The following is a 24,546-nucleotide window of genomic DNA, read 5'->3' on the forward strand; positions in this document are numbered from 1 at the left end:
TTTCCCCTAATTTCTAGAATTATCCATTTCTACATGGCTAGTGCAGTTGTACCTAAGCTTTACAGGAAAATACAATGAACGAGTTTCTCCCTGAGGAGAGGGGTATACCCTATTCAGTATCTGAACTTAGAGTTTCTGTAGACTAAGTGCTGTTGAAGGCACTGAAGTCAGACAGTGGCTGAAGTGAGCAAACATAAAATTACAGTCACTTAATGTAGCAAAAATTTAACCTTTTTTAACAGTCCACATCTTAAAAGTAAAATGTCTGATTTTGCAAAGAGAATACAACCAATCTATCACCTCTTTTAAGCCTTCAGATTGTGTGTCTTTTAAATTTCATGCTTCGGGTTACAATTAGTGCAGTAGCTCAAATGTAATTGCTGGCAATTAGTAGGCAAAATGCTTTGGTTTCTACCATGCTAGAGCTCCACCCAGACAAATGAAGTGTTCTCCTCCAGCCTTGTGACACAGAGCTCAGTGTGCAGGGGCAGACACAGGGCCAGGGAGCATTCCTGAGCATGGGTCCTCCAGCACCTATGAAGTTCCTGGAAAATCTTTCTACCTGGGTCAGTTGGCACACTCCAAAGTAACCTCCAGGCACAAGTAAATGGAGCACAGGTGCCAAGTGTCATTCCCACCAAGCAGTCTGAATCTAGAAGCTTTAGGCTGGAAATTAAAGAGAGTTTAATACTCTCCAGCTTGGCACTCAGGAATGATTCCAAGCATCATTTAACCAACAACAGGACACAGACTTAAAGAAACTACTAAGAGATTACTCACCTCCATTGTTGTTGTTATATTTTTCTTGTTTGTCCAGTAAGAAACAGAAAGGCAAGTGATTGTTACAGTTCCCTTTACTGGCTTTCCATATGTGTACCTGAAACACATCAGGCAAAGTCAAACAACACACCACCCCCCAGGACCTGGGCTCCTGAAGAGCTCTCAAGGCACAAGATCCTACTAAAATCTTATTCTCTGGCCTCAGATATGGGCAGAATACATTTCTACTCCAAAACATGGAGTTTGCCATACTGACACCAGTTTAGCAACATCAAAGCTGGAAACCTAAAACCTGGAGAAGATACACAATGCTGTTCTTTCCACTACACAAGCTCTACAAGCCTATTAAAATTATTATGGGCTGTATAATGCACAAAAGTTAACTATACTAAGCTAAAAGCTGAAAGCAATTAGAAGAACAATTCTGTTCTTATTGAACAGAACACTGATGTAGCATCATAACTAATATGCGGTAGAGTTAAAATGGGATGTGGGAAGTGTAAGTATTTTGCTTACCAAATATTGCCAACCCAAAATGAAATATCTCTAGACATTTGGTCATAATTATTACTACTTATTTAGTAAACACAGTCTCAATAAATCATTGCAAACAATGTCCAGTTGTGGCAAATCTGAAAACTGTAACATACTCCCTTCTTAGGATGACAATAGCAACCTGCAGCCACTAAGCAGCAATAAAACAAAATTTTGTATAAATGTTTCCAAGTTATACTTAAGAGAAACCACAACATTATCAGATTGAGACAGAGAAGTGAAGGAGGGGAGGAACAACATGAGGACAGACAGGACACCTAAAATCATTCTAGTCCTCAGCAGTAATATATGTAGCTGTGGTAACTTTAAGGTACTTTAAATCATTATGCAGCCACTTAAGTAATATCAAAGCTGAAAAGCAGAAAGAAAGAAAAATCAAACAGCATAGTTACAGGAACAACTCTGATAACACTGTCTGGCATATAAACTCAGCCTAAGCAAACCTTATTACTAATTACAGTAATAAGCTGCCATTAGCCTTGAAATTATACTGCCATTGAGCAGTATCCCTGTACTTAACTTGATCTAATAATACTCCAGAGAAGAAAATGGGCTTTATGACATCTACAGGTTGTATAAAGAAGCATTATGTCTCCAAAAAACAGTCATCAGGAATCAAGTCATTCTCTATAAATAATTACGATGCATCAGTAAAACTTTGTCACTGCTGGGATTCAACCTCAGATGCTTCACTGGTGTCTAAGTATGAATTTATTGCAGCAAACAGGTACACTTTCAAGCACCTTATGAGTATACCAAATGAAAGGGTCCAAAACAGCCTAAGAAATCAAATATTACCTGGCATATAATGAATTCCAAAAGCAAAGTAGAATGGGGGGAAAAAAAGTAAGGAAAACTTTTTTTTAATTGCCCCTTAGGAGATTCACAGAATCATAGAATGGGTTGAGATGGAAGGGATCTTAAGGGTCATATAGTTCTAACCTCCTTGCCATGTACAGGGATGCCACCCACTAAACCATGTTGCTCAGGGCCCCATCCAAGCTGGCATTGATAGTTTATAACATCAGGTTGCATGCACTCTACAGAAAGAAGTGCTTTCTCAAAGTCCAAACATTTAATTTAAATAGCCTGCTAAACAATGATTTCTGCATTTCACTTGTAAACTGAGTGCTTCTTCAGAAGGTATGTATTTTAAGTCATTAAATAACCCACAAAAGACCCTTTATTTCAGTCTTCTTGGATGGATCTATCAGGTAGCTCTATCTGGCTCTCATCTTCAAAAATAAAATTAATTTCTGAGATTAATGCATAGTAATTTTTTGTCTAGATATTTGCTCAGCTGAAAAATAAAATATTATCTACACAGGAGTCTACACTGAAGCCTATTCTGAATTTCTCAAGAACTTTTCATTCTTTACCTATTTACGGCTATAGGTATTTTGATACAAGAAACCTATGCTTGAAATCTGCAATGCTGATTTACTGGAACAAGGAGGATGTTCATAGAAGTCTGCCTAATTTTCCAAGTGGTCTAATAAAATACAACTACTGTACCTACAGACCTGCACATGGTGAATTGGAGAGTACCGTAAAAGAACATAAATACCATAAGAACAAAAAAAACATCAAAACACATATTAAAAGGAAGAAACTTAAGAAATTTTCAAGTAAGGTAGCTGAAAATGTATAGCTGTAGTCTAGAACTATATTTACCAAAACAAAAGAACTTACTAGATGTCTGAAAATCTACTAAATCTTGTTACAACAAAATCCAGCAAGTAGAAACAGATACTAGCCAACTAATTTTGAATAGATGGGGCTTTATTAGCATTCTAATTTTTACTTTGACACTTAAAGAACCCCAATAAGTGTCTTGAAGAGTGAAGGTGACAACAGTATCACTGATTTACTTACTTTGCAGAGACAACACCAGTTACATCTTCATCTCTCAAAGAGTAGTATAAGGGTGTTGTTATCAGGACATCAAATTTTGGTAAAACTAAAAACAAAAATTACAAGAAGTATTAAATTCACAGAAGGAATATTTCTTTTTTTAAGTAACAAGGGTAGAACATGTAATTTAATAAAGACTACTAGTTTCCTAAGTTTCCTAATAAAAGGTAAGATGTATTTTTAAGCCAATTGCCAGACTACGACTTTTTGTTGAAAGGAGAAAAAAGCATCATAAAAACAGCCTGCATAGAAGCCTCTAATTCAGAAATATAAAACATTTAGCTTGTTCAGCCTTTACAGAATTCATCAGCAAGCTTCCCAACCAGGTAATTTGGGATCATTAAAACTACCAAAGATAAACAGGGCAGCTGATAAGATTTGATTTTTTGTCAGTCTCAGAGAAGCCAAAGATTTGGAAATTTAACTTTCTGTGAGTATTTAAAATGTTCATGCCAGACAAGGGAAGCCAGTATAAATTAATGGAGAATCACTACTGATTTTGGTCACTACTAAATAGCACTTACCATATTCCATCACTTTAAATCTTTGATAATGAACTTGACCCTATTGAAAAAAATTCATATGAGAAAATACATACAATTGTGATTAGATTAGTAAATTTAACATACCTTCTTGGCCAAATCCCACCCATATTTAAGTTAAACTACAATTTCTGACATGGTGTGATTTTAAATCATGGCTCAATCACTATCAGCTCCTCTAGAGACCAGTAGTACATATTTACAGAGCAGAGGGACACAGAAGTTCATGTGAAGCAGATTCTAAGTATTTATCATGAACAGCTTGTGCAGCTTCCAGTCTGCAGACATCTGTCTATATATGCCTGGTTTCTGTACTAAAAAACTGAATACTTGAGCTAGCTAGCATAAAACTACCTAGCGTAAGTAGTCACAGTCATCATGATAAAACATGACCGACATACCAGCACCATCTTTGCTAGCACATCTTTAATTAACTTCTACAAATACGAGGCTCCTACAGAGTCTATCTAGTGGATGAGACTATTTCTAAACCTTGTATAATCTTATGATTGCACACTTACTCAGAAGGTGGCTGCAGTTTTGTTACAGTCCACAGCCATACTTACTTCAGAAGAGATACCCTTGCGTTGTATCTTCTTGTTTCAGCTATTTGTTACTTAAAATCAAAGGAAAGAAATCAAGGAACTACATAGTTTGCTGTTACTTGTGTTCTCTTCTATTTTCCTATTTTTCTAAATTCTTTACTCATTTCCTCCAGGAGGGAAAAGAAAAATGAATACGGATAACCATTTGTCAGGGGGCATCAAGATGTGTAAGATAGGAATGACTCTTTGTAGCAAGAGAGGATAAGCTGAGAACTCCTAGGTAAAAACCCTAGGACCAGGACCTAAAATGGAAACAATTACAAACTTTTGTTCAACAACCTTGCAAGTTAAGTACCTCAGACCGAGCCCTTTACGTATCTGTATTTACACATCTCCTAGCAAAATACTCCCATCAAAGTAAAAATCAGATTGCTGCCAATTTGATGGTCAAGTCACTGATCATCTTTATATGCCTATGTCTGAAAATATGCATGCAGAATTATCGACTTTCACAACATTTGTGCAAATCATAATATTTGCAAGACAAAATGCTACAGCACTGACATGCATAAATCAGTCCACAATCAGATTACTATCAGGTTGTCTTAGGAACAGGTCTTAGGGAAATGACCTGCAGTGAATTCACCTCACTTCTTGCTCTCTGTACAGCTTTTACTTCCAATACTATGTACGTGACCCTCGCCATAAAGCAAACCCTGAACAAAATGTTACCCCAGACAGCACAGTTAAAAAGCATCTCCCTTGAATAGGAAATATTATTTCCCATCATCTTAGAAGTAAAAATAAAATTTTTAAAACTACAATTAAAAACTGAGATAGCTGTAAGTAGTAGAAAACAGATTACAGTGAGGCTAGTACTCCTGGCTGCTTCTTCTCTAAAATGACAAGCTTTGTGACAGAAATCAAGTCATGCTTGACAGCTCAGGGAAAGGCAAAGACCCTACTTGGTCATCTTGATGATGTGAATACCAAGCCAGATTTTCCACTAACACATTTTTTAGCAAGCTGGTCTGAAGTAAAACAAGTAACAACACTTCAACCACTCAATCATTTTAGTTCATTAGGGCAAGGCTGTCTCTCTGGCAAATATTGTTCAAATATACTGATGTGGAAGTTGTTAAACCAGTTTCCAGGAACAGTAGCTTTTGAGAAAAGCAGTTAGTCAGTTAATTATATATGTACAACCCAAGAGAGATTTTTAGAGGTTTTCTTTAGGACAGGAAAACAACGCCACACCTATTCCATTTTTCCCAGAGCAGCTTCATTCTAGTACAGGTTTTGTTTTCCATGCCTTCTCCTTCTTCTTAGCTACACTCCCCCTTCCAGACTAACAACATTTTGCTCTAAATCAGCATTTCTTAAACTGCAGAACACCTACTGCATTCTGTGCCAATCGCCCAGAGTAAGAAAATTGTGCCAAAAAGAGATCCATAGAAGTGTTCTGGGATGATGAGGATGAGCCTTTCTGCAGGGAAGCCTCAGATGCTGTGTATCCTGACATCCAAGAATCCCTAACTACAGTCTAGATTCTGCTCTGCTGTGCTGAACTCTCCTGTTTTAATTCATTGGGTCTGATCCAATGAAACTGAGGTCACAGGAGCCATTCCCCACAGATTTTTTTTCTTCTTTGGCAACTGAAAGTCCCTGAAATCAATCTCATCTGTGTCCATTTTCTTATTTGTTTCTGACATTGACATGCATTGCTGTTAGAGCATGGGGAAAGACTCTGGGTGTGGTCCAGGGCTTTGCCCTGGAAAAGCACAGCGCTGGCACCAGCTGCATTCCTGGGCTACCTCATTGTCTCACAGGCCCTGTCAGGAGCACTCTTCCGCCTTGGCTCTGAAGCTCAATAAAACAGATTTTTGTCTAGACAGAACTAACAGAAGCACTTCATGATCACTTCCATGCTTTGTTTGCACATGCAAGAAACAAACCCCAAAATGAAATTCTGTTCAAATTCAATAGCACAGTCTCCAAAAACCAGTCAGCGTCCCACCAGTGTCACCACTATTTACACAAGCAGATCCTGATGGAATATCTGTGCACATTTTCAAACTACTGAATACTCAGGCAATGCCAAAGGCTTTATGTACAGTCTGATTTTGAAGAAGTGTGACACATTTTTTAAGCAATTATATATACAACATTAAACTTAACGCATCAAATGTGAAATCCATAACTAATCTAGCATAAAACATGACAGAATTTGCTGTGGATCTGCAACATGTATTAAACCTCAAAAGCTACAAAATTCAACCTGTATAGTATGTAATCATTCCCAGTTGATTCTGAAACTTTGCTTTATAGCTGAAGCTTTAAAAAAATGTAATACTCTTAAAAATATTTTGGAAAGCCCTTGTTGCACCTGAAACATTAATACTCTTCAATATTTGATCATAAATTTATACATAACAACTTCCATAAATTAGATTACAAAATACCATTTAACTAGAAACAACTTCTGGTTAGAGGTGCATGCTACAAAAACTCAGCAACTAGAAGTCTTTCAGCAACAGGAAATATAAGATATCCAACTAAAATACAAGGTAGAGGCTTGGAAACCAGACCATAATTACTCTGTCTTGAGTTTTCCTGGAACAGCTGTACTAACACCTGAACTTTTATTAAAAATACTACAGGATGTTTAACAGCAGCAAGCAGCCAAAACCTGATTTAAAACAGAATTCAGAGGAAGCACTTCCAAAAATCAAGACTCGGTACACTTGGAAACTGATCTGTAATCAAGAGAAGGGAAACGTTATTTAATCACTTAACAATTCTTTAAAGACAAGAGGGAAACTGAGAAAGAAAGGCTGGCTATTTAACTAGAAAGCCCAAGTCATGGCATCAGGATAGCTAAGTCATGCATAGATCAGCCTGGGTTTGCCATATGAAGATGTTCCTAAAGCCTCAACAGATCCATTAGCTGGCTGGATGCCATGCAGGGCCAGAGCTGGCAGTACTAGTTAAGGAGAGGAAGACATATCTGTTTTATACTAAGCTTTCCTTAGCAGTAAATCCAAGCTCTCAGTGGCCTCTCTTATCAGGAAGAGACTGGTGGATCTATGCGACTTTATATATGACATAAAACCTACATCTCCCTTGAACAGCAGAACTGCTGCAGAAGAGAATGGAATACCCAGTTAATAGCCAGGAATATCCACGAGGAGGGATCCAGTCGCTCAGCAGCTTTCACTGAACACTCACTAAATCTCCACAATATCACCAACACAACTCCATGTTCAAACGCAATCCCATCCCATACGATCTTGTATTTCACAGCATAAACTCCCTTGCAACCAAGAGAATAAAGTAGAGTTTCCCACTAGGAAAGTTCTTTTCCTTTATTCTGCAAGGTGACTTGCAGGTTTCAATAATCTGATGGTTGGCATACTTTCAGAAAAACAAATCTGTGAGACAACACACTGGCAGACCTAATCCAATAGTGTGAATACTGCAGTAGTCACTTAATGTATCATGCAAATGATGCCCTTAGCCAATGAAGATATGTTGGCACTGCTGTAGAAATAATGCATGTTGCTTTGTCATTATATTCAATGTGGAATTTGAAAATTAAAACGGAGCAGGTGTAAACAAAAAAGGGCCTGAAAGCAAACATAAGTATTTCTGTGTGGGACTTGGGGTTGCTGTTCTATTCCCAAAGGATAAGCACTGTAAGAATAGCCATTTTTTTCTGGACAGCAAGGTCTAAAACCTTTTTTTTTTCCTCAAGTATAACATACACTTCATTTTCTCCCCTATCTTAATTTTCAATTCAAAGAGTTTAAATGTCAAAAGGAACCATTTAGCCTGATCTCCTTTTAACACAAGTTTGGTACCTTTGTATTCAGCTGCTCCAGCAATCTGTGTTGTTAGAATGCATTTTCCAAAAAGACAACCATGAAATAATAGAGAACACCTAGGGAACTGCGTCAACCAGGGTAGCCAGGAGTGACACTGTGTCTTGAGCTGACACCTAAGGCCTTTTTACTATCAGTTCTCAATGGAGTGTGCTGAGAATTTGTCCAGACCCTCTTAATCCCAAGTGTTGAGTATTCACAATAACTGCCAGTGCTGTGCTCTGCAGTTCAGTTGCGATGTTTCAGTCATTTTGAAATCACGCTTCGCCTCCTCTACCTGATGCCCTTTAGCTATATGTTGAAACAGACAGGAACAAAACGTTCTCTATTTACTTTCTCCTTGTTACTCATGACTTGAGAGACACTCTCACTCTGACATATATTTTCCAAGATCATTAACCTTCTGTAGCATGGCTAAAATTTAGAATACCATCAACTACACTCTTCTGAGGTTTCACTTCACTTGTCTCACAGCTGTTTCATTAGCCCAGATGAATTTACAAGGCATGTTTCTTTCAACTTCACAATTTTTTTTTTCTCTTTGGTTTTATTTCAGGAGGGAGTGGCACTCATTCAGATCCTGAAAATAGCTGCCACAACCCCTTCATCAATTATCTCCTAATTTCAGCATTTCTCAAGCCTTTGCAGAAAGCCCAAGCCACATTTCACAAACACTTTTTTGCTTGGCATATGAGCTGCTGAAGGAGCCCACCACTGCTGCCAGGCTTTGTCTCCATGTCTGAGCCACACTTGCCCAAGTGCTGAGAAGCACCTACAATAGCTGTGAGTGGGGATGGCTTCTCAGCTGGATCAGTGATCTGGTCTGGTCTAGGCCAAGAAAAACACACAAATGCTTTTCAGTTTGGGTCACTTCCCCACTGCACTTTAGATCTCAGCCTGAGTACAGCTCTACGTCTGCTTTAGCATGTCTGAGAGGCCACTGAACAGCAGGCAGGGGAAGGGAAGGAGTGGCAGAGCACAGGGAGGAGCACAGGAACAACTTCATACATTTTTCCCATCACAGACAACAGCAACAACTCCACACCCACATGACAAAGTGTTTGAAAAATCCAGTCCTGACCCTCACTTGAGCACCACCCTCACATGGCTAAGCCTATAGAGATCTATCAAACACATAACTGGTACTGGTAAATGTTACTCCTGAGTAATACATGATCATGTGAGTTTTTCTCCTTTCTACCCATCATCTCCCTCATTATGTAACATTAAGCAGTCCTGTTTATACTTGCTAAATGTCTCTGAAGAGCCACTGCAAGCCAAATAGGAAATGCAGTTCCCAAATTATAGGTATTAAAAAGCAGGCTGAATAACCCTGACACACAGAGTTTTGAACAGCTAAACCTCCAGCTATTTTTGAAACATGTTCCATGGTGTATGAGGAGTGCAACAGTTTGAAGGACTGGCCTGAGAGAGTTACTTCCAATAGCAACATGCAACACAGACTCTTCCAGTTTTGTTTTGCAATCGTCCTGCATTACTAGTCATCCTTTCTATTTTACAAAGTTATTTTTTCCTCAGTAACTCATCAGTCACTGTGAGCTGCTGAAACACGCCTAAAACTAGGCAAAGATCTGTAAATAATCTTGATTCCTCAACCCTTTAGACACTGACTGGCTGCACATTGTGATACAACAAATTTCTGTGTATTTGCTTGCAAAATAAATGTAGGAGTATTTCACTTAAAAAGGAAAAAAACTCTACTCCATGATATCGTTCTTTTATATTAATATTACAACTCCTCACTTTTTTAATACTATTTTTATCCTGGAATCAAAACACAGACCTTAGAATAAAGTATGTATGTAGGGTTTTGTATCCTTCCCCACAAAAGCATGTACTATTGAAAATCTTGTGAGGTTTGCCCAATTTTTGACATGAGGGAAGGATTTGCTCATCTCATGATCCATGTTTATAACTGGTTTCAGCAACGTAAACACAATTTTATACACATCTAGCAGAAGAAATAAATCTCTCTGTTACTTGGCAGTGTTAATACTCACGTTCACTTCCACCTCTATGGACCAGTCTCCTAGTGGAGGGTTCATTGACAACTGAAATTTTTTGGAAACCACACCCAAATCACCCTCCTCCATCAACCACTGCTGAATCAATTTCTTCCGAGGGTCCTAGGAGAAAAGCCAAGCTGCATGTTAAATGTAAGTGGCCTTGCTGGCAAGATTTAGGCAGCAATTCATACCACCTATATTTGTCACAAATTCAGAACATGTGACGCAATCTAACATCTAACTGTGTTCCTGTGGATACTTACTCGGATATATATATTCAGAGACACCTGGTAAGGTTTGAGATCAGGATAGACAGTGACAATCCTGAAGAGCACATCCTGTCCTGGCTTATACATGGATTTATCAGTCTGGATGAACACAGAGGTGCTCTTTGACATGTACATCAGGCTGGTACGGTTAGAGAAGATGTGCCGGCCATCAGCACGGCCCTCCACCAGTAACTCATAATTCCCAGAAGCACTGTTCAGAGGCAGCTTAAAAAGAAATAGTGACACTCTGTTAGGTATCCAAAATATTCCTGAAAACACTATTATTTAAAAAACATTTTACATAAAGGACTAATATATAACTGAACTTGTCAACTTATGTAAATTTTCAAAAAGAGAAAGGGGATTTTATTCACTACTTTAATGTATTATTCAACAATTACCAGAAAATGTCTTACCAGAAGTACAACAACACATTTCCATCTAATTTTAAGTAGCAATCAGATTTTCAAGAATATAAGTATCAATGCATTTATATGCAATTCACAGTCTTATACATGCATAGATTGTGCTCTCTTTTTAAGTTATTTTGAAATTTCTTTGGTTTGATATAATGGGCTGATATTTTTCTTCATAATTTTTGCTATGAAATTTTCCAAAAATAAAATATTTAAAGAAAGTACATGTAAGCAAGATGAGCAGGACAGCAAGAGAACTTTGCACTTGTTTTTTTACAGTCTTTAGCTTTATGTCCTATGGGGTAGATCAATCAAATACAGAATTTGTTTTTCATAAAGTGAGGTACTGCTTTTCAATAGCAACCTCACTGATTTTGTCTCATTTCACTTTCATAATTAATAATTACAGCACCTACCATGACTCATTTAGAAAGTAAAATAATTATCCTTCCAAAAATATTAGGAAATAAAGGAATATAAAATTTATATGGTTAACTTTTTTTGGATAGACATTGAAAGCTCCTTCAGTGCTGGCAGAAGACAGATATCACTGGCAAGGAAATTTAGACCACATAAGGTCAGAGTAATCACGCACAGACTTCTTCTCCCTCTCTCTCTCTGTGTCTTTCCACTGCACAGAGGAAATCTAGAGCTCATAATTCAGATGCATCACTTCATTTCCTAAAGTTAGCTGGGAGGAATCCCAGTCACAGGGGTTGAAAGGCCTAAAGCAGAGATGCTGCAGCACACCGGAATTTTACTTGAGCAGAGCCTTCACAGACAGCCAGCGACCCCAGGGACATCCCAGCCCAGATGCTGCTTCTGTCCCGCCAGAATGGCTCTTTGAGGAAGGGGAAGGGCTTTAACACAGCACACAGCTCATTCCAACAAGCAGCCCTGCTGAAAAGCTTAAGAGTCACATGCTTCTGTTTGGAGTTGAAACTGTAAATCTGGAGCAAAACCTCTGAAGTTAAGACAGCTAAAGACAGGCTTGCATTTTGCAGCATGACATATGGAACTGAAGCACTCCTCTTGCAGTGTAATGAAAATTACAGCTGTTAACTCAGCAGGCACAGCACTTCAAAAGTATCCTACCAAGTGCTATAAAGAAAGGCTGTACTGCTGTCAAAGCTCATTTTAACAGCACACACTGAGGCAACAGGGATTCACAAACATAGGAAAATGTCACTGGGTGACAAATGAGGTAGATGCAAACGTCTGTAGAGAATACATTTCCTTCTCTGTGTGTTTACCTATAAAGCAGAATCAACTACAATTCCATCCTTCTCTATTAACTTTCGGTTTTTAAAACAAGCCAGGAAAAAAAATCAAGGGGGAAAAATAAAAAGAAGCTCTTTTTCACCTATAAGCAGGCCTGTGATGACATGGGAAGACATCCCCCCCTTTAAAATCTGGATTTATAGAATTAAATTTTAGATGCAAAGTCCCACACTGAAAAGGATTTTGCATTTTCTCCAGCTGCAGGTTTTTGTACACACATTGCCAAGAACATATGATTCACATATTTCAACACCCTCCAAATTCCATGCCAAGTATTCTGCAATATCTCAAATAAGAGGAACAGCTTTAGCTACTGCATCTATCAAATACTACCTTATTGTTACCTCAAACATTCATTTATGAATATTACTATTTCTTAAAGAAGCTGTAATCCCTAAAAATCAGATAGGATTTGCTACAAGAAGTCCAGGAAACATTATAATAATTAAAAATCAAAATGGGGGGAAATAACCTTGTTTTGTTTCATCATTGCAATGAATTGTACTCTTACAGTATTATTTTGCTGCAAGTATTGTCTTCAATTTCTTCTTTAAAAATGTAAATCTTCTATAAATGTCATTTAGAGACTTTATCTATTTACCTGTATCCCTTTCCTACCACAAATAACGACAGACAGCATGGGTTTCTCCCTAAATTTTTATACCTGTTATATTTCAAAAGATCTTTCCTTCCAAAACACGGTGACACAACTGCCTTTCTTGATGTAAAGGTCAGAGACAATGAGGTTTGCATTGCCATGGCAGTGTATTAGGACAGCTGAGGTCCAATGTAACCCACCTTCTGTTTCACACATTTATGCTACCTGAAACTGCACTAATACAACATTTCCACAATTACTACAGTAATAGTGACTACCTCAGCCCCACCAACTCCTTCTCTAAAGGGTTATTTCTCAACCCAAACATGAGCAAGGCAGCTTTTAACACTAAGTAGTAGGAACTTGCTGTAAAAATATTTTATCTTAGTCAAAACATCCCAAATGAATGGTATTACTATCCCCATTTTGGCAGTCCTAACACAAGAGAGAAAAAGGCCATCTCACGTACTTCTGACTGCACCAACCACCATCACGAGTACCTCAGACAAAGCAGCTACTGTTTCCTCTGGAAAAGATGAGGCTGAATCCAGAAACTCATTACCCACCTTCTGCTAGCAAATTACACTCTGGACAAAATCTAAGTCTACCATGGCTACACAAACGAATAGAAAATATTGCAGTTAAAATGAGTCAGTTTTCATCTCTTCAGATAGCAGCAAGAGAGGGAGGAAAATACCCTGCCTAGTGTAAGGTGCTTGAACATTTTAAGACTGGGCCAGATTATATAAAGAAACTTATTGATTTTTTTTATTATAATAATTTTCTACATTTGCTAATGTATAGTTCATACAGATGCATTTCAACCTAGTAATCTTCATAAAGTTGAGCTGCTCATTGTCATTGACTATCCATCTATCAAATACTTCCAGATTATTTAATCAGAGACAGTTTAAACCAGATTAAGGGATACCCAGACTTTGGTAAAACTTGGTTGACTTTGGTAAAACTTTTCTCCTGATATAAATACATAACTCTTTGGATTGGGCTTTCAAGATGAATATCCAGGATCATAAATTCAGGATTCACACACAACACACAATTCAAGATACAATTTTGGGTTTTTAATGTACTTTCACTGAATATGCATTTCTAAGCCCTTAGAAAGATTATATATAAATATATTTTATTTTGGTATTTCTCAATTGTTGCTTTACATTATTTTTTCAGCTGTAATTAGCCTTCATGGTGTATCTAAAATACAGGTATCAATCAGTAAAAAAAGACATAGATTAAATTTTTGTGTTCAAGTTCTATGATAGTTTGTGTTGATGCTGGAAATCAGCTCCTGAGTCCTGCAATTACTTCTAACAAGTTGCAGAGCATTTGATCTGAAAAACCCTTGATTTATTGGTCAGGAAATGCACTCATCTGATACTGTGAAAACAACTGGGATCATATGCAAAATGTATCATCAACACCAACAGGTGGTAAGCTACAAGCAGTCAACATTTTCTGAGGAAGGAGGGAACAAAAACAATACTTACTGCTGGAAGAACAAGAGTCCCAAAGGTACCTGAACAAAAAAGAAGAAATATCACAGCGTCAGAAATCTGTGAGATTAACTACCACACAGTTCCCAAAGCATCAACATTACAGCAGTGCTGCTCCCCTTCCATGGTTGATGGAAGATGTGAGACACCTTTTGCAGTGCTGCAAAAGTATGAACACCAACCTACAGCAACGTTACTTCTCTGTTTGGTGGGAGCTGTTGTCCATGTTCTCTGTTTGAACATTTTTCTTTACATCCACAGAGACTGAAACACTTTTACGATCTATTCAACCCTCTATGCCACCCAAGTTGTTATTTTCCATTACAGCCCAGATAAAGACTAAAATTTTTGAAACCACACACAGGATTTATCGCTCTTAATCAAAGGAACACCCAGAATTAACCTCACGGAACTATGTCACTATGGTAAAAAGTAACTAACGTATCAATATATTTGGGTTAATATAACTTTTTGTTTAACTATTTCAACTAATGTGGCTTCAAATATTTTTAAAATCCAAATAAATGTCCTGTTAAACTCCTGGATATCACGACATCATGAAGCCATTAGTGTCACAGCTCTTATCTTAATTACACCATGAATTACAGAACAGGACAGAACAGAATAGAACAGAATATTCCAATTGGAAGGGACCTCATCACTTCAAGGCTCACCAAAAGTTAAAGCATGTTATTAACAGCATTGTCCAAAATCCTCTTAAACACTGACAAGTTTCAGACATCAATCACATTCTAGGAAACCTGTTCCAATGGTGGACCACCCTCCCACTAAGGAAATGCTCCCTACTGTCCAGTCTGAAGCATCCCTGCTGCAGCTCTCAAGCATTCCCACGCCTCGTACCCCTGGATACCAGGCAGAAGAGATCCCACCTCTGTCTCCACCTGGCCTCCACAGAAAGTTGTAGACAGCAATGGGAGCGCCCCTCAGCCAGACTAGAGGAACCAAAGCCTTTAGCTGCTCCTCACAGGACATGCCTTTGAGCCCTGTCGCCAGTTTTGCTGCCCTCCTCCAGATGCACTGAAGGACCTTCTAAAACTGGGGGCACAGAAGTGCACAGAGTACTCAAGGTGAGGCAGCACCAAGGCTGAATCCAGTGGGATAATCACCCACTGATGATGCTGGGCTTGATGCACCCTTAAGTACGTGGTTCTCCCTTTTGGCTGCCAAGGCAAACTGCTGACTTGTATTTGCTTCTGCTGATTCTATTCAGTTAGATCTTTTTGTATCTCCTAAAAAGCCACAGGTTTATACCTATCTTTTACTCAACTGTTTCATAGAGTAAGGAAAAAAAATCTATTTATTTATTTATTAATGTCCTTCTTGATCCTGGACCTAAAGATATTGCTTCCAAGATAAAGCAATCACTCAACCCCTGAACGTCAATAAATGTTAGTTTTAGAAGTCAATGAATTCTTGCCTTTGACAATGGCAAACAGAAGGAATCTCGATGCAGGTTGTCCTGACTGCTTCCAGAGCACCAGAAGAAAAATGCTATCCAATGTGTACCATCTATCCAAATTATAAACTAGGTTAAACCAAATGACTCACATCCCACAAATTAAGTCTGTGGGTAGCACACTCCAATACTTCATTCTGGTACTCAAAACCTTAACAGCTATGGGCAGTACTGGGCCTAAAGAACACAGTTCTTTCCACAACATGTTTACGTTGCTGTTAAACCTACTTTTTTTTTTTTTTCATATCACCTGTCTCTCCACTTGAGAAGCATCTCATGCAGTCGTTAACTCTGAGCAACCCCACTGGCCTTTGAGGTTTTCCACACAGCAGTGTCTGGCAAAATACTTTTCTCAGCAGCCAGTGGAGAGGACAAACTGCCCCAATTCCAGTGGCAGGGAGCCCTCACACTTGGCCAAGCTTGCTTGGCACACAGGAGAGGCATTACGAAGTCCTGCAGAGCACCTGATCCATAGGCAATGCAAACACCTCTAGATGCACAGATACATTTATTCCCAACATCTACCCAAACAACCCCATGCTCAAACAGTTGCACTAAGAGACTTAATTTTAGCTAAAGAAAACTTATGTCTTCCTAACTCAGGACAGAGTGAGTTACTGCTGAGTAGGAAGCATTTTTCTTAGGCCATTATATTTCACTGTAAAGGGAGCAAGATGCATGGTAAATAGCAACAGAGATGGTACAGTTACCTCCTGAAATTTCTCTCAGTTACACACTAAAACCCTAACCCTTCTCTCATTTCTTTCCCTCTGAAATAAGGCTGTGCTAAAGCTGGGGTCTGTACAACCACAACCCATAACACCAGAGGAAAAAAAAAATAACCTTTGTCACTGCTAAAAATTGGTTATTAACAAGGAATAGAAACCATTTACCACATGTCTGAGTGGATATGCACATGGTTGTTGTGCTATGCTAGCTTTAATCTAATCCACACAGCTAATTACAGCAATGGCTACAGGAATGACTTCATTACACTGGGAGACACAAATCTGGTATTTGTGCCACAGCCCACAACATGGAGTTTTCTATTTCCATCTTTACCCTTCCAGTGCAAACACACTGGTTCCCACACCCCACAAGGGCAGAGGGATGAAGGGAACCGCTGTGGTAGTCCTGTGCAGCATCCACCAGCTTGCAAAGCCACCTCAACAGGGCAGGCACTTCAAAGCTTTCTCACCAGGGCAGTGCCTGCTTGCCTCCACCTGTTTTGAGAACAAGAGGCATGCAAAAAACCAGAAATCTTATGGCAGGGTTTTTTCCTGCTCCCAAGTCTGGGAGATCTAAAATCAGGTCTGAGCTAGGTAAAAATGTGATGCAGATGAAGAAAGACTTGGGGAGGAGGGAGATTTATATCACAGTTGCATTTGTGCAACTCAGAAAAGATTTACCTTCTGAGGCAGTGCTAGGGAGCCACAGCCTCCCTGTAATAAAGCTCAGAGCACTGTCTAATTCGCAGCCAGTGAGAATCATAAAAGAGGCTCCAGGGCATGAGGTAATCTTCCAATTTATGTCACTACATAATTATTTTGCTAGGAATTGAGCAGCCTGGGCAGATCGGAAATTCTTTAGCATCGCAGTGGATTCTCCTGTCATGCAAGATTTTCCCATATTCTCAGAGACTATCAAACTGCAGTCAAATCCCTGGAGCTCTACTCAACTATGCCTAGGGATGACTTTGGACATGCTCAAGCAAGAGCTATAGCAAAACATTTCCTTTACGTCAATGCTGAATAGCGGAAATTCACAAATTTTTCTGTTCACTTGATAAATTAAAGTTATATTTGATCATACAGCAATTTCAGGTTTATAAGGAATTAACCGTGGTCCAACAGCTATCACATATCCCTGCTCTGCTGCAAGCCCTCCTATTGTGTAGCTTTTACCCACGTGCAGCATGTAACACTCCCACGAGATCAGTCAAGTCTGGCACCTACTGTCCCCAGAAATGGCAGCAGCTTTCTGTCTCCTCCAACACACCTCTGCAAAGAAACCCTTCACTTATGAAAGGCAGGTTGCTAACACCAGGCAGAAGAAGTAGGTTTAGAAAGGAGCCCAGAGCAGCCAAGGCACCAACACCAAGCCCTGCAAACCACATCGCTTACAACACTTCCTCCTGACTCACTCCATCTGCTCTCCGCAGCAGCAGTCACCAGCACAACTGGAGTGGGACACAGCAGGGAACAACCAGGCAAGAGCACACAGCCCTGCTACCACAACAGATTAGTTAGGGAATACTTCCAGCTGGGAATCATGACTTTGTTTTAGGGGGAGACATGAAAAATTCAGTGGACTGTTAAAGATTAATCTTGAAGGTAAAATACAAACTACCAAAAATCCCAACAGAAGTCACATGAGCCTTCAAGAAAAAAATCTCTCTCCTTGTCATTTGCAAAACCGTTTCTTTCACAAAATTCCTGAGGCTTGTACTGTATTCATTCAATAACTACTGAACTGAGAAAATACATGGAAATACAGTGGAAACAAATGCCACACTGTCCTGCCCCTTTTCGTCAGAATCCCTGGCATTTAGGATTGTCCAGCAGAAAAGGAATCAAAGGAAGTGTGGGAGTGACATATCAGCAGTATTTGAAAGTATTTTTCTACCCTGCCATTTTTTGTCAGTGTAATAGTATTGTTATCAATAAAGCAAATACAACAAATTCTACGTAAACACATGCAAGGTTTTTTTAGACTTATGGAGAACAGCACAAACAATGGCATCTTAAACTCTTTTCCACTGCACAGGCCTGACCCAGACACCCAGAAACTTGTGCTACCCCTTCTTGAGTTGACACCACTAGGACTAGTCATAAATGTTTCAGCTTCCTACCCCAAAAAAGGACAGAGGTTCTAGAAAAATGACTGCATGGCTTGGCACAGTGAATGAGAGCTTATGCCAATATATCAGCAAAGTAGCACTCCACTCTCTGATTTACATAAATTCAGCACTGACTGTATATTCTAGCTCATGTGGCAGCTATTGCTACAAACTATTGCTACAAACTCAAACATTTCTACCTATGTCTCCAATCCTTCTTAGTAATGTGTAAGAACAGAAAATTAAAACTGGAATCACTTCAGACTGATTTACTGAAATTATGCCACATCTTTGCTCTCACAGCTGTGTTGATATACCCATACATAGGAAATGTTTACAGAAAAACATTTTCTTTGCAGTGGCAAATGGAGTTATTTTCTACTGCTGAAACAATTTCAAAAACTCCCATCATATAAATAAAAATTACTGTTAGTAAATGTCCTTCCAGATTATTTTTCCTGTCCAAAATATATACTAATTTTGTATTAGCAAAAAAAAAAAAAAAAAAAAAAAAAAAAAAAAAAGGCAGTAATACCAAGGCCTAAGCTGTCCAGGAAGTGAAAACAACAACTTATTCTTCAAAGAAGACCCGCAAATCTGTTGAGTTCACAGTTTGCTTTAGATATGTCATACTCCTCATCTATCATGCTAAAGCTACTACCCAAATTAGTACTGATTATTTACAAAAATAGCCCAAAATACAGAGCTTAAGCCATGGCAAATAAGTTATGGCTCAGTTTGGCACAGATGACAGAAGGAGGGGCAGCACAGCACTCAAGCACACAACAGGGACTGCCAGGGGACGTCAGCATTCGGGCTGACATCCAAAGCCAAATGAGGCCACCAGGCCTGTAGCAAAGGGGTATGACTTGCTCCAAAATGCCTCCTAAACCCTGTCTGCCAGCACTACGTACTCTTCCCTCCACAGCCGCTTCCTACCCTCCTCCCTTATCTTTTTCAGTTGTTTTTGCAAACCTGGAGGATAAAAGCACTCAGAAATTATAAAGGGGGAGAGAGAAGCAAGGTAGCAGTGCTGCCTATGGAGAAAGATGTAAGGGGACAGGAGGAATAATCTAAACTGGACCAAACTTTATCACCTAAGGGTCTAGTCAAGAGAAAGGGCATCACAGCCCTGGAGGACAGAAGAAAGGCAGAATGCACAGATGTTTTTGTGATTAAAGCTATGTTTTACCAAACTCTGCAGTTACTAGCAAGTTGTAGCTTCAGTCTGCAATGGGAAGTGTAGGAATATTTTCCTGACAACTAGATAAAAACCCTTCTTCATCTAAATATAAAAGTTTTTCCTTAAGCTCCATGATCAGAAGAGTGGAAGAAACCCAACCATAGCCCATCCAGAAACACTCCTGGCCAGGACACAACAGATGCAGATTTACCAGAAGGTACGAACAGAAGGTATGAACAGGCACTGTCCTTCCTCTCCTCTGCCCCTGACCACAGCATTCTCTGTGTCTTTCTACCTTGCATGGCAAAGGAGTCGAGACCCCCCTGCTTGGCCCTTCTACTGATCCAGCCAGTCTTCCCTCATCAGCACTGTCAGATCTACCCTTGAGGGACACCACCATCTCCCATCCTCTCAGACCAACGGATGCTGCTGATGGCCGGACACCTCTTCCCTTGCCCTGCCACATCCATGATCCTTTCCCCAAGCAAGTAGCATGTTTTCCTGCTGGCTGGCCCTTTTTAGACCTAAAGCATAATTTAGACATTTAATTCTTCACTCAATCTTCTAAAGCCGAACAACCAGCTCCATGGATTATACTATTATTACCACTTTCAGCTGAGTAGTCAGAGACCGGCCAGTTCCAAGAACACAACACTTAGATAAACCAGAGAGTGTTTTCTAAGACACTGCATGCTGGGTAGGAAAACAGAACAGCTTCATATTTCCAAAACTAAATAATTTTTTTAATCAGAGACCTTCTGAGAGCTATCCAGGCACTATCACTGCATAAACTCAAGTACAGCCTCTTTTCAACTTTTTCCCGAGACAAACCTAAGAGCCATATGTGGACTTCTTGTCATGCATATGATATTACCACTGCCTACCATACCATAACAACTCTACTGCCATGAACTATAAATTTACAGCTGTTAGGAAGGCAATTTTTGAATACTACACAGGAAACATTCTTGACATCAGATCCAGACTGTGAAACTATACAGACAATTCAGAATAATCTCAGACTTAAGCCTTTTACACAACTAAATGTGAAATACACTTCATCCCCTTGGTGACTGTGCACAAACACACAAACATACACATCTCCACACGCTGCTTTCAAGGCACTATTGGCCACCATTCCTATGTCCATGAAATAAACACAGACAAAACCACTATCAAGGCAATTTAAAGCAGCTGCAGTTTTTATTCCAAATTAAAACACAAGAAAATCACATTAGGACAAAATATGGCTAAGCCTGTACATGCCAGACATTTGGCAGTATTAACATCACCCTCATCACATCAATTGCTGTAACTGGAGCAAAATTTCAAAGTCAAGTCACTTCTCAAACTCATTCACTGCAAATAACACATTCAGGATCTCTTGAAATTTCTGCTTAAAGGGAATAAAATAAGAAGGTTTGTTCTCATATTGGTTTTGTTCCATTTTCTGGAACACGTTTAAAGTTTATGATGACAAAGCCACATAACTTTTCTGAGGCAATAAAATTATTTGAATATATAAAAATATACTAGAGACTTCCTTCATCAGTACATAAAGGCAATATAAACCCCATACCACACAAAATAAGCACCTGAACCTCACAGCTATACCTCCAGGAAGCTGAAGAAGTGGTCTGTCACTATAACCATGTTTTCTATGCACATACCTATTTGGACTGCAGTGAATGTAGGTGAACCAGCATCTTCTCTTGACACTTGCTATTCAGTCTCTGCTGACAGGATCTCAACTCCACCTTCACAAGCAGGTAGTCATGGATAGCACAGCATGGAAACCAGCAACACTGCCAGTGCTGAGTCATAAGGGTCTCATGAAAAGAGAAGCCACCTCTGTATGACTGGAAACTCATCAATTTCCCAGCTGCCTGCTGCATCTGCAAGTATTTCTCTAACTCGGCACTTCAGCTTGGATCTCCTAACTAGACACCACTAAGGACAACACCTTAGACCCATCCACTGTTAGCTCCCACTCTTCTCCCTTTAAAGCTGCTTTTACATGTACCTAACAGTACATAGGAGTTGTATAGCACACTTCTCCTGATACTCCACACCAGCTCCTCCCATCTCTCTTCAGACATTTTTCAGAATGCAGAAGAGACTCCCAGGGTCAAACCCAAGTCTGTCTGCTGTCTGGCCCAAGATCCCATCTGCAGCAACCGTCAAGGACAGACATCAGAAAAGTGTCAAAAGCAAACAGGTACACAGTGACCCTTCCTTGGGTACTCTTCCCAACCTAAGCAATCTTTGTGTCTGTATACTGGGCCAATCCTCCATGGACGTCTGTCTTGTAAATTCATGCAATCATGTTTTCCATTCACAACAACTGGGACACAGAGTTCCACAATTTATTTTCACCTCATGTGAAGGCCCATCTTCTGTCAGGTTTGAACTCGTCTCCCGAGAGATCTCAGATCCTTCTGTCTGCTCTCCCAGGCATTTCTCCAGCTGGTTCACAGGCTCCATGATGAGTGCCAAAACTCAAGCACAGCATTCCCCAGGATGCCCAATTAAGCTGTGAAGATTACTAGAATACTTTCTCATAGCTTACAGAAAATACTTCTGTGTATACCTCTGAGTACAATGTTTACCTTCTTTTTTGAGCACCACAGTACTACTTACAAGTCTTCACCCTCTGTTGCCTTTTAAACCATTGCCCCCACCTCATACACATGCCCCTTTTCCTGCAGGGCTGCATCACCTTCTTCCCCATCCAATAAACACATGCTCTTTTATTCATCAACAAAAGCAGAACTACGCACTAGTGCTAGTGAATCACACTCCAGCTTTTCCCCTAATCATTTCTGGTATTGCCAAAATGCATTCAAAATCTAATCCTTTCTCCCAGCATCCTTACCACTCCTTCACTAATCTAATAAACATTCTCCCCTTTTCATTTATAACAATCATACTGAACACTGCAGTTTCAGAGCAACTCATTTCCAGTTTGAGAGTGAACCACTTAGACTTACTTGATGAACACTATTTTTCATCCAGCTACAAACATATTAAATAAGAATTTCATGCTGTCCCTGCTTCCTCAGCTGGCTTGCCAAAGTTCTGTGCCAGACTATCAAATGCCTTAGTAAAATCAAAATATGACAAAATCCTGCTTCTTCTCCACTTACAACCCTTGCCAACCCATAGTGCAACACATTTTCTTTGCAGGTTTTCAATCCTCCAGAACCTCTCTGTTCACTTATGCTCTCAGAACTTCACTAGCAGATTTTAAACTATTTCAATCAATTTCCTAAATATTCAACAGGCAATTTTATCAAGCCTAAACACTTGACCAAAGTACTCTTTAAACTGTTCCTTCCCTTTTGTAATCTTAATTCTTAAGCCTTTTCCATGACAGTTAGTTGATGTTCTTAGTGAAGACTAAACACTTATTGCCTCTCAACATCATTAATCATCAGAGTAGCAAGCCAACAAAGTAGCAACCCTTCTCATCAGGGTAGCAAGCCACATCCTTTGCTAGATTTCTTGCTACTAATCCATTATTTAAAAACCCTGCCTTACTATCCTTCACATTCTTTCCTACTAATGGTTTGGCCTTACCAGTTTTGTTCTTCATTACCCATGCTACTTCTTTAAGTTCCTTTGTAATCTGATCTCATTCATAGCTTCTACATACAGTTTTCCTTCTTTCTGTTTTTTTGGCCATTTTAGAACGTGTTTAGTTACTTCATTTCTTACCTCTCTGCTCTGTTAATGTGCACTTTTATCCTTTCAGTATGACTCCCTCCGGAATTTTCACCCTTTGCTTCCCTTCTTGTTTCTGATAGCATGTTACCTACCAATTTCAGTTTGTTTTCATCACTTCTTTTTTTCCCTAATTCACAACCTTTAGTTTGTTCTTCTCCCCTCCCTTTCCTTAAAGCTCCAAAGCCCCTCCAGTTCACAGTGGCAACAGGGAACTGCACACAGGGACATGTAATATTCCCTCATCTGTATGAGTTGCCTCACTGTCTGCATTTCTGTTTTATCCCACTGTTTTGAAGATATTGTGAAACAGCCTGGGGTGCTCAATCTGCCACACCCTCCCTTGACAAAGAACATGGTGACCAGAAAATCCTCATGTACAACCACATAAGCCTTGAGTCACAGAAGGACTCCTTCCCTCAAATCTCAAACAGCATGCAAACAGTAACATAAAGCTCAAGTACTGCGTAGGATCACTACTCCCATTTTTCTGCAAACAACTTTAGCAGGATGGATTCAACAACAGGCACAGAAACCTGCTGGGTTTTGTTCTCTCCTTCTATGTTTTTGGGTTGGTTTGTTTTTTTAATTGACTCCAGCTATATGAAAGCCCATAAAAGAGCACCTTCTTCTCTACTACATCAGTCATCTCTGGGTCCAGCCCCAACACCTCCTTCCCAAAAACTTTTCCTTCATTCTGATTTTGCATAGGTTATGTGCATGTGCTGACTATTTAACAACTTCTTTTTCATCAGGCACAGCTACATGTACTTTTGGATGTGGAGATTATGGATGCAAAATCACTGTGGCATTCCTGCTCTCTCACTGTTTGGCTTTTTAGGCATCGACGAAAAATTAGGCAGAAAGGAGATGTTCCACTAAACGGCCAGTAAAACCTTTCACCCCACAGATATTCATCACAGACACCATAGTCACCAATAACTCAGTCATTTTATTCTGACATAAGGTACAGAGGCAACTCAAGGTTAATAACAGGGACTGAGG

General features: G+C 39.4%; 1 protein-coding gene across 1 annotated transcript in view; it reads right to left on the minus strand.

The window, feature by feature from the left end:
- Positions 1-24,546, minus strand: part of CD109 (CD109 molecule) — a 70,991-nt gene that overhangs the window by 41,914 nt on the left and 4,531 nt on the right. The window contains exons 3-8 of the mRNA XM_063152913.1: positions 14,314-14,342; positions 10,508-10,738; positions 10,239-10,364; positions 3,774-3,813; positions 3,211-3,295; positions 781-877 (exon numbers count right to left, since the gene is read on the minus strand). Of these exons, the coding sequence (XP_063008983.1) occupies positions 781-877; positions 3,211-3,295; positions 3,774-3,813; positions 10,239-10,364; positions 10,508-10,738; positions 14,314-14,342 (608 nt within the window). The remainder of the gene's footprint in view (positions 1-780; positions 878-3,210; positions 3,296-3,773; positions 3,814-10,238; positions 10,365-10,507; positions 10,739-14,313; positions 14,343-24,546) is intronic.

Source organism: Melospiza melodia, chromosome 3, assembly GCF_035770615.1.
Source record: "Melospiza melodia melodia isolate bMelMel2 chromosome 3, bMelMel2.pri, whole genome shotgun sequence".
NCBI classification, from domain to species: Eukaryota; Metazoa; Chordata; class Aves; order Passeriformes; family Passerellidae; genus Melospiza; species Melospiza melodia.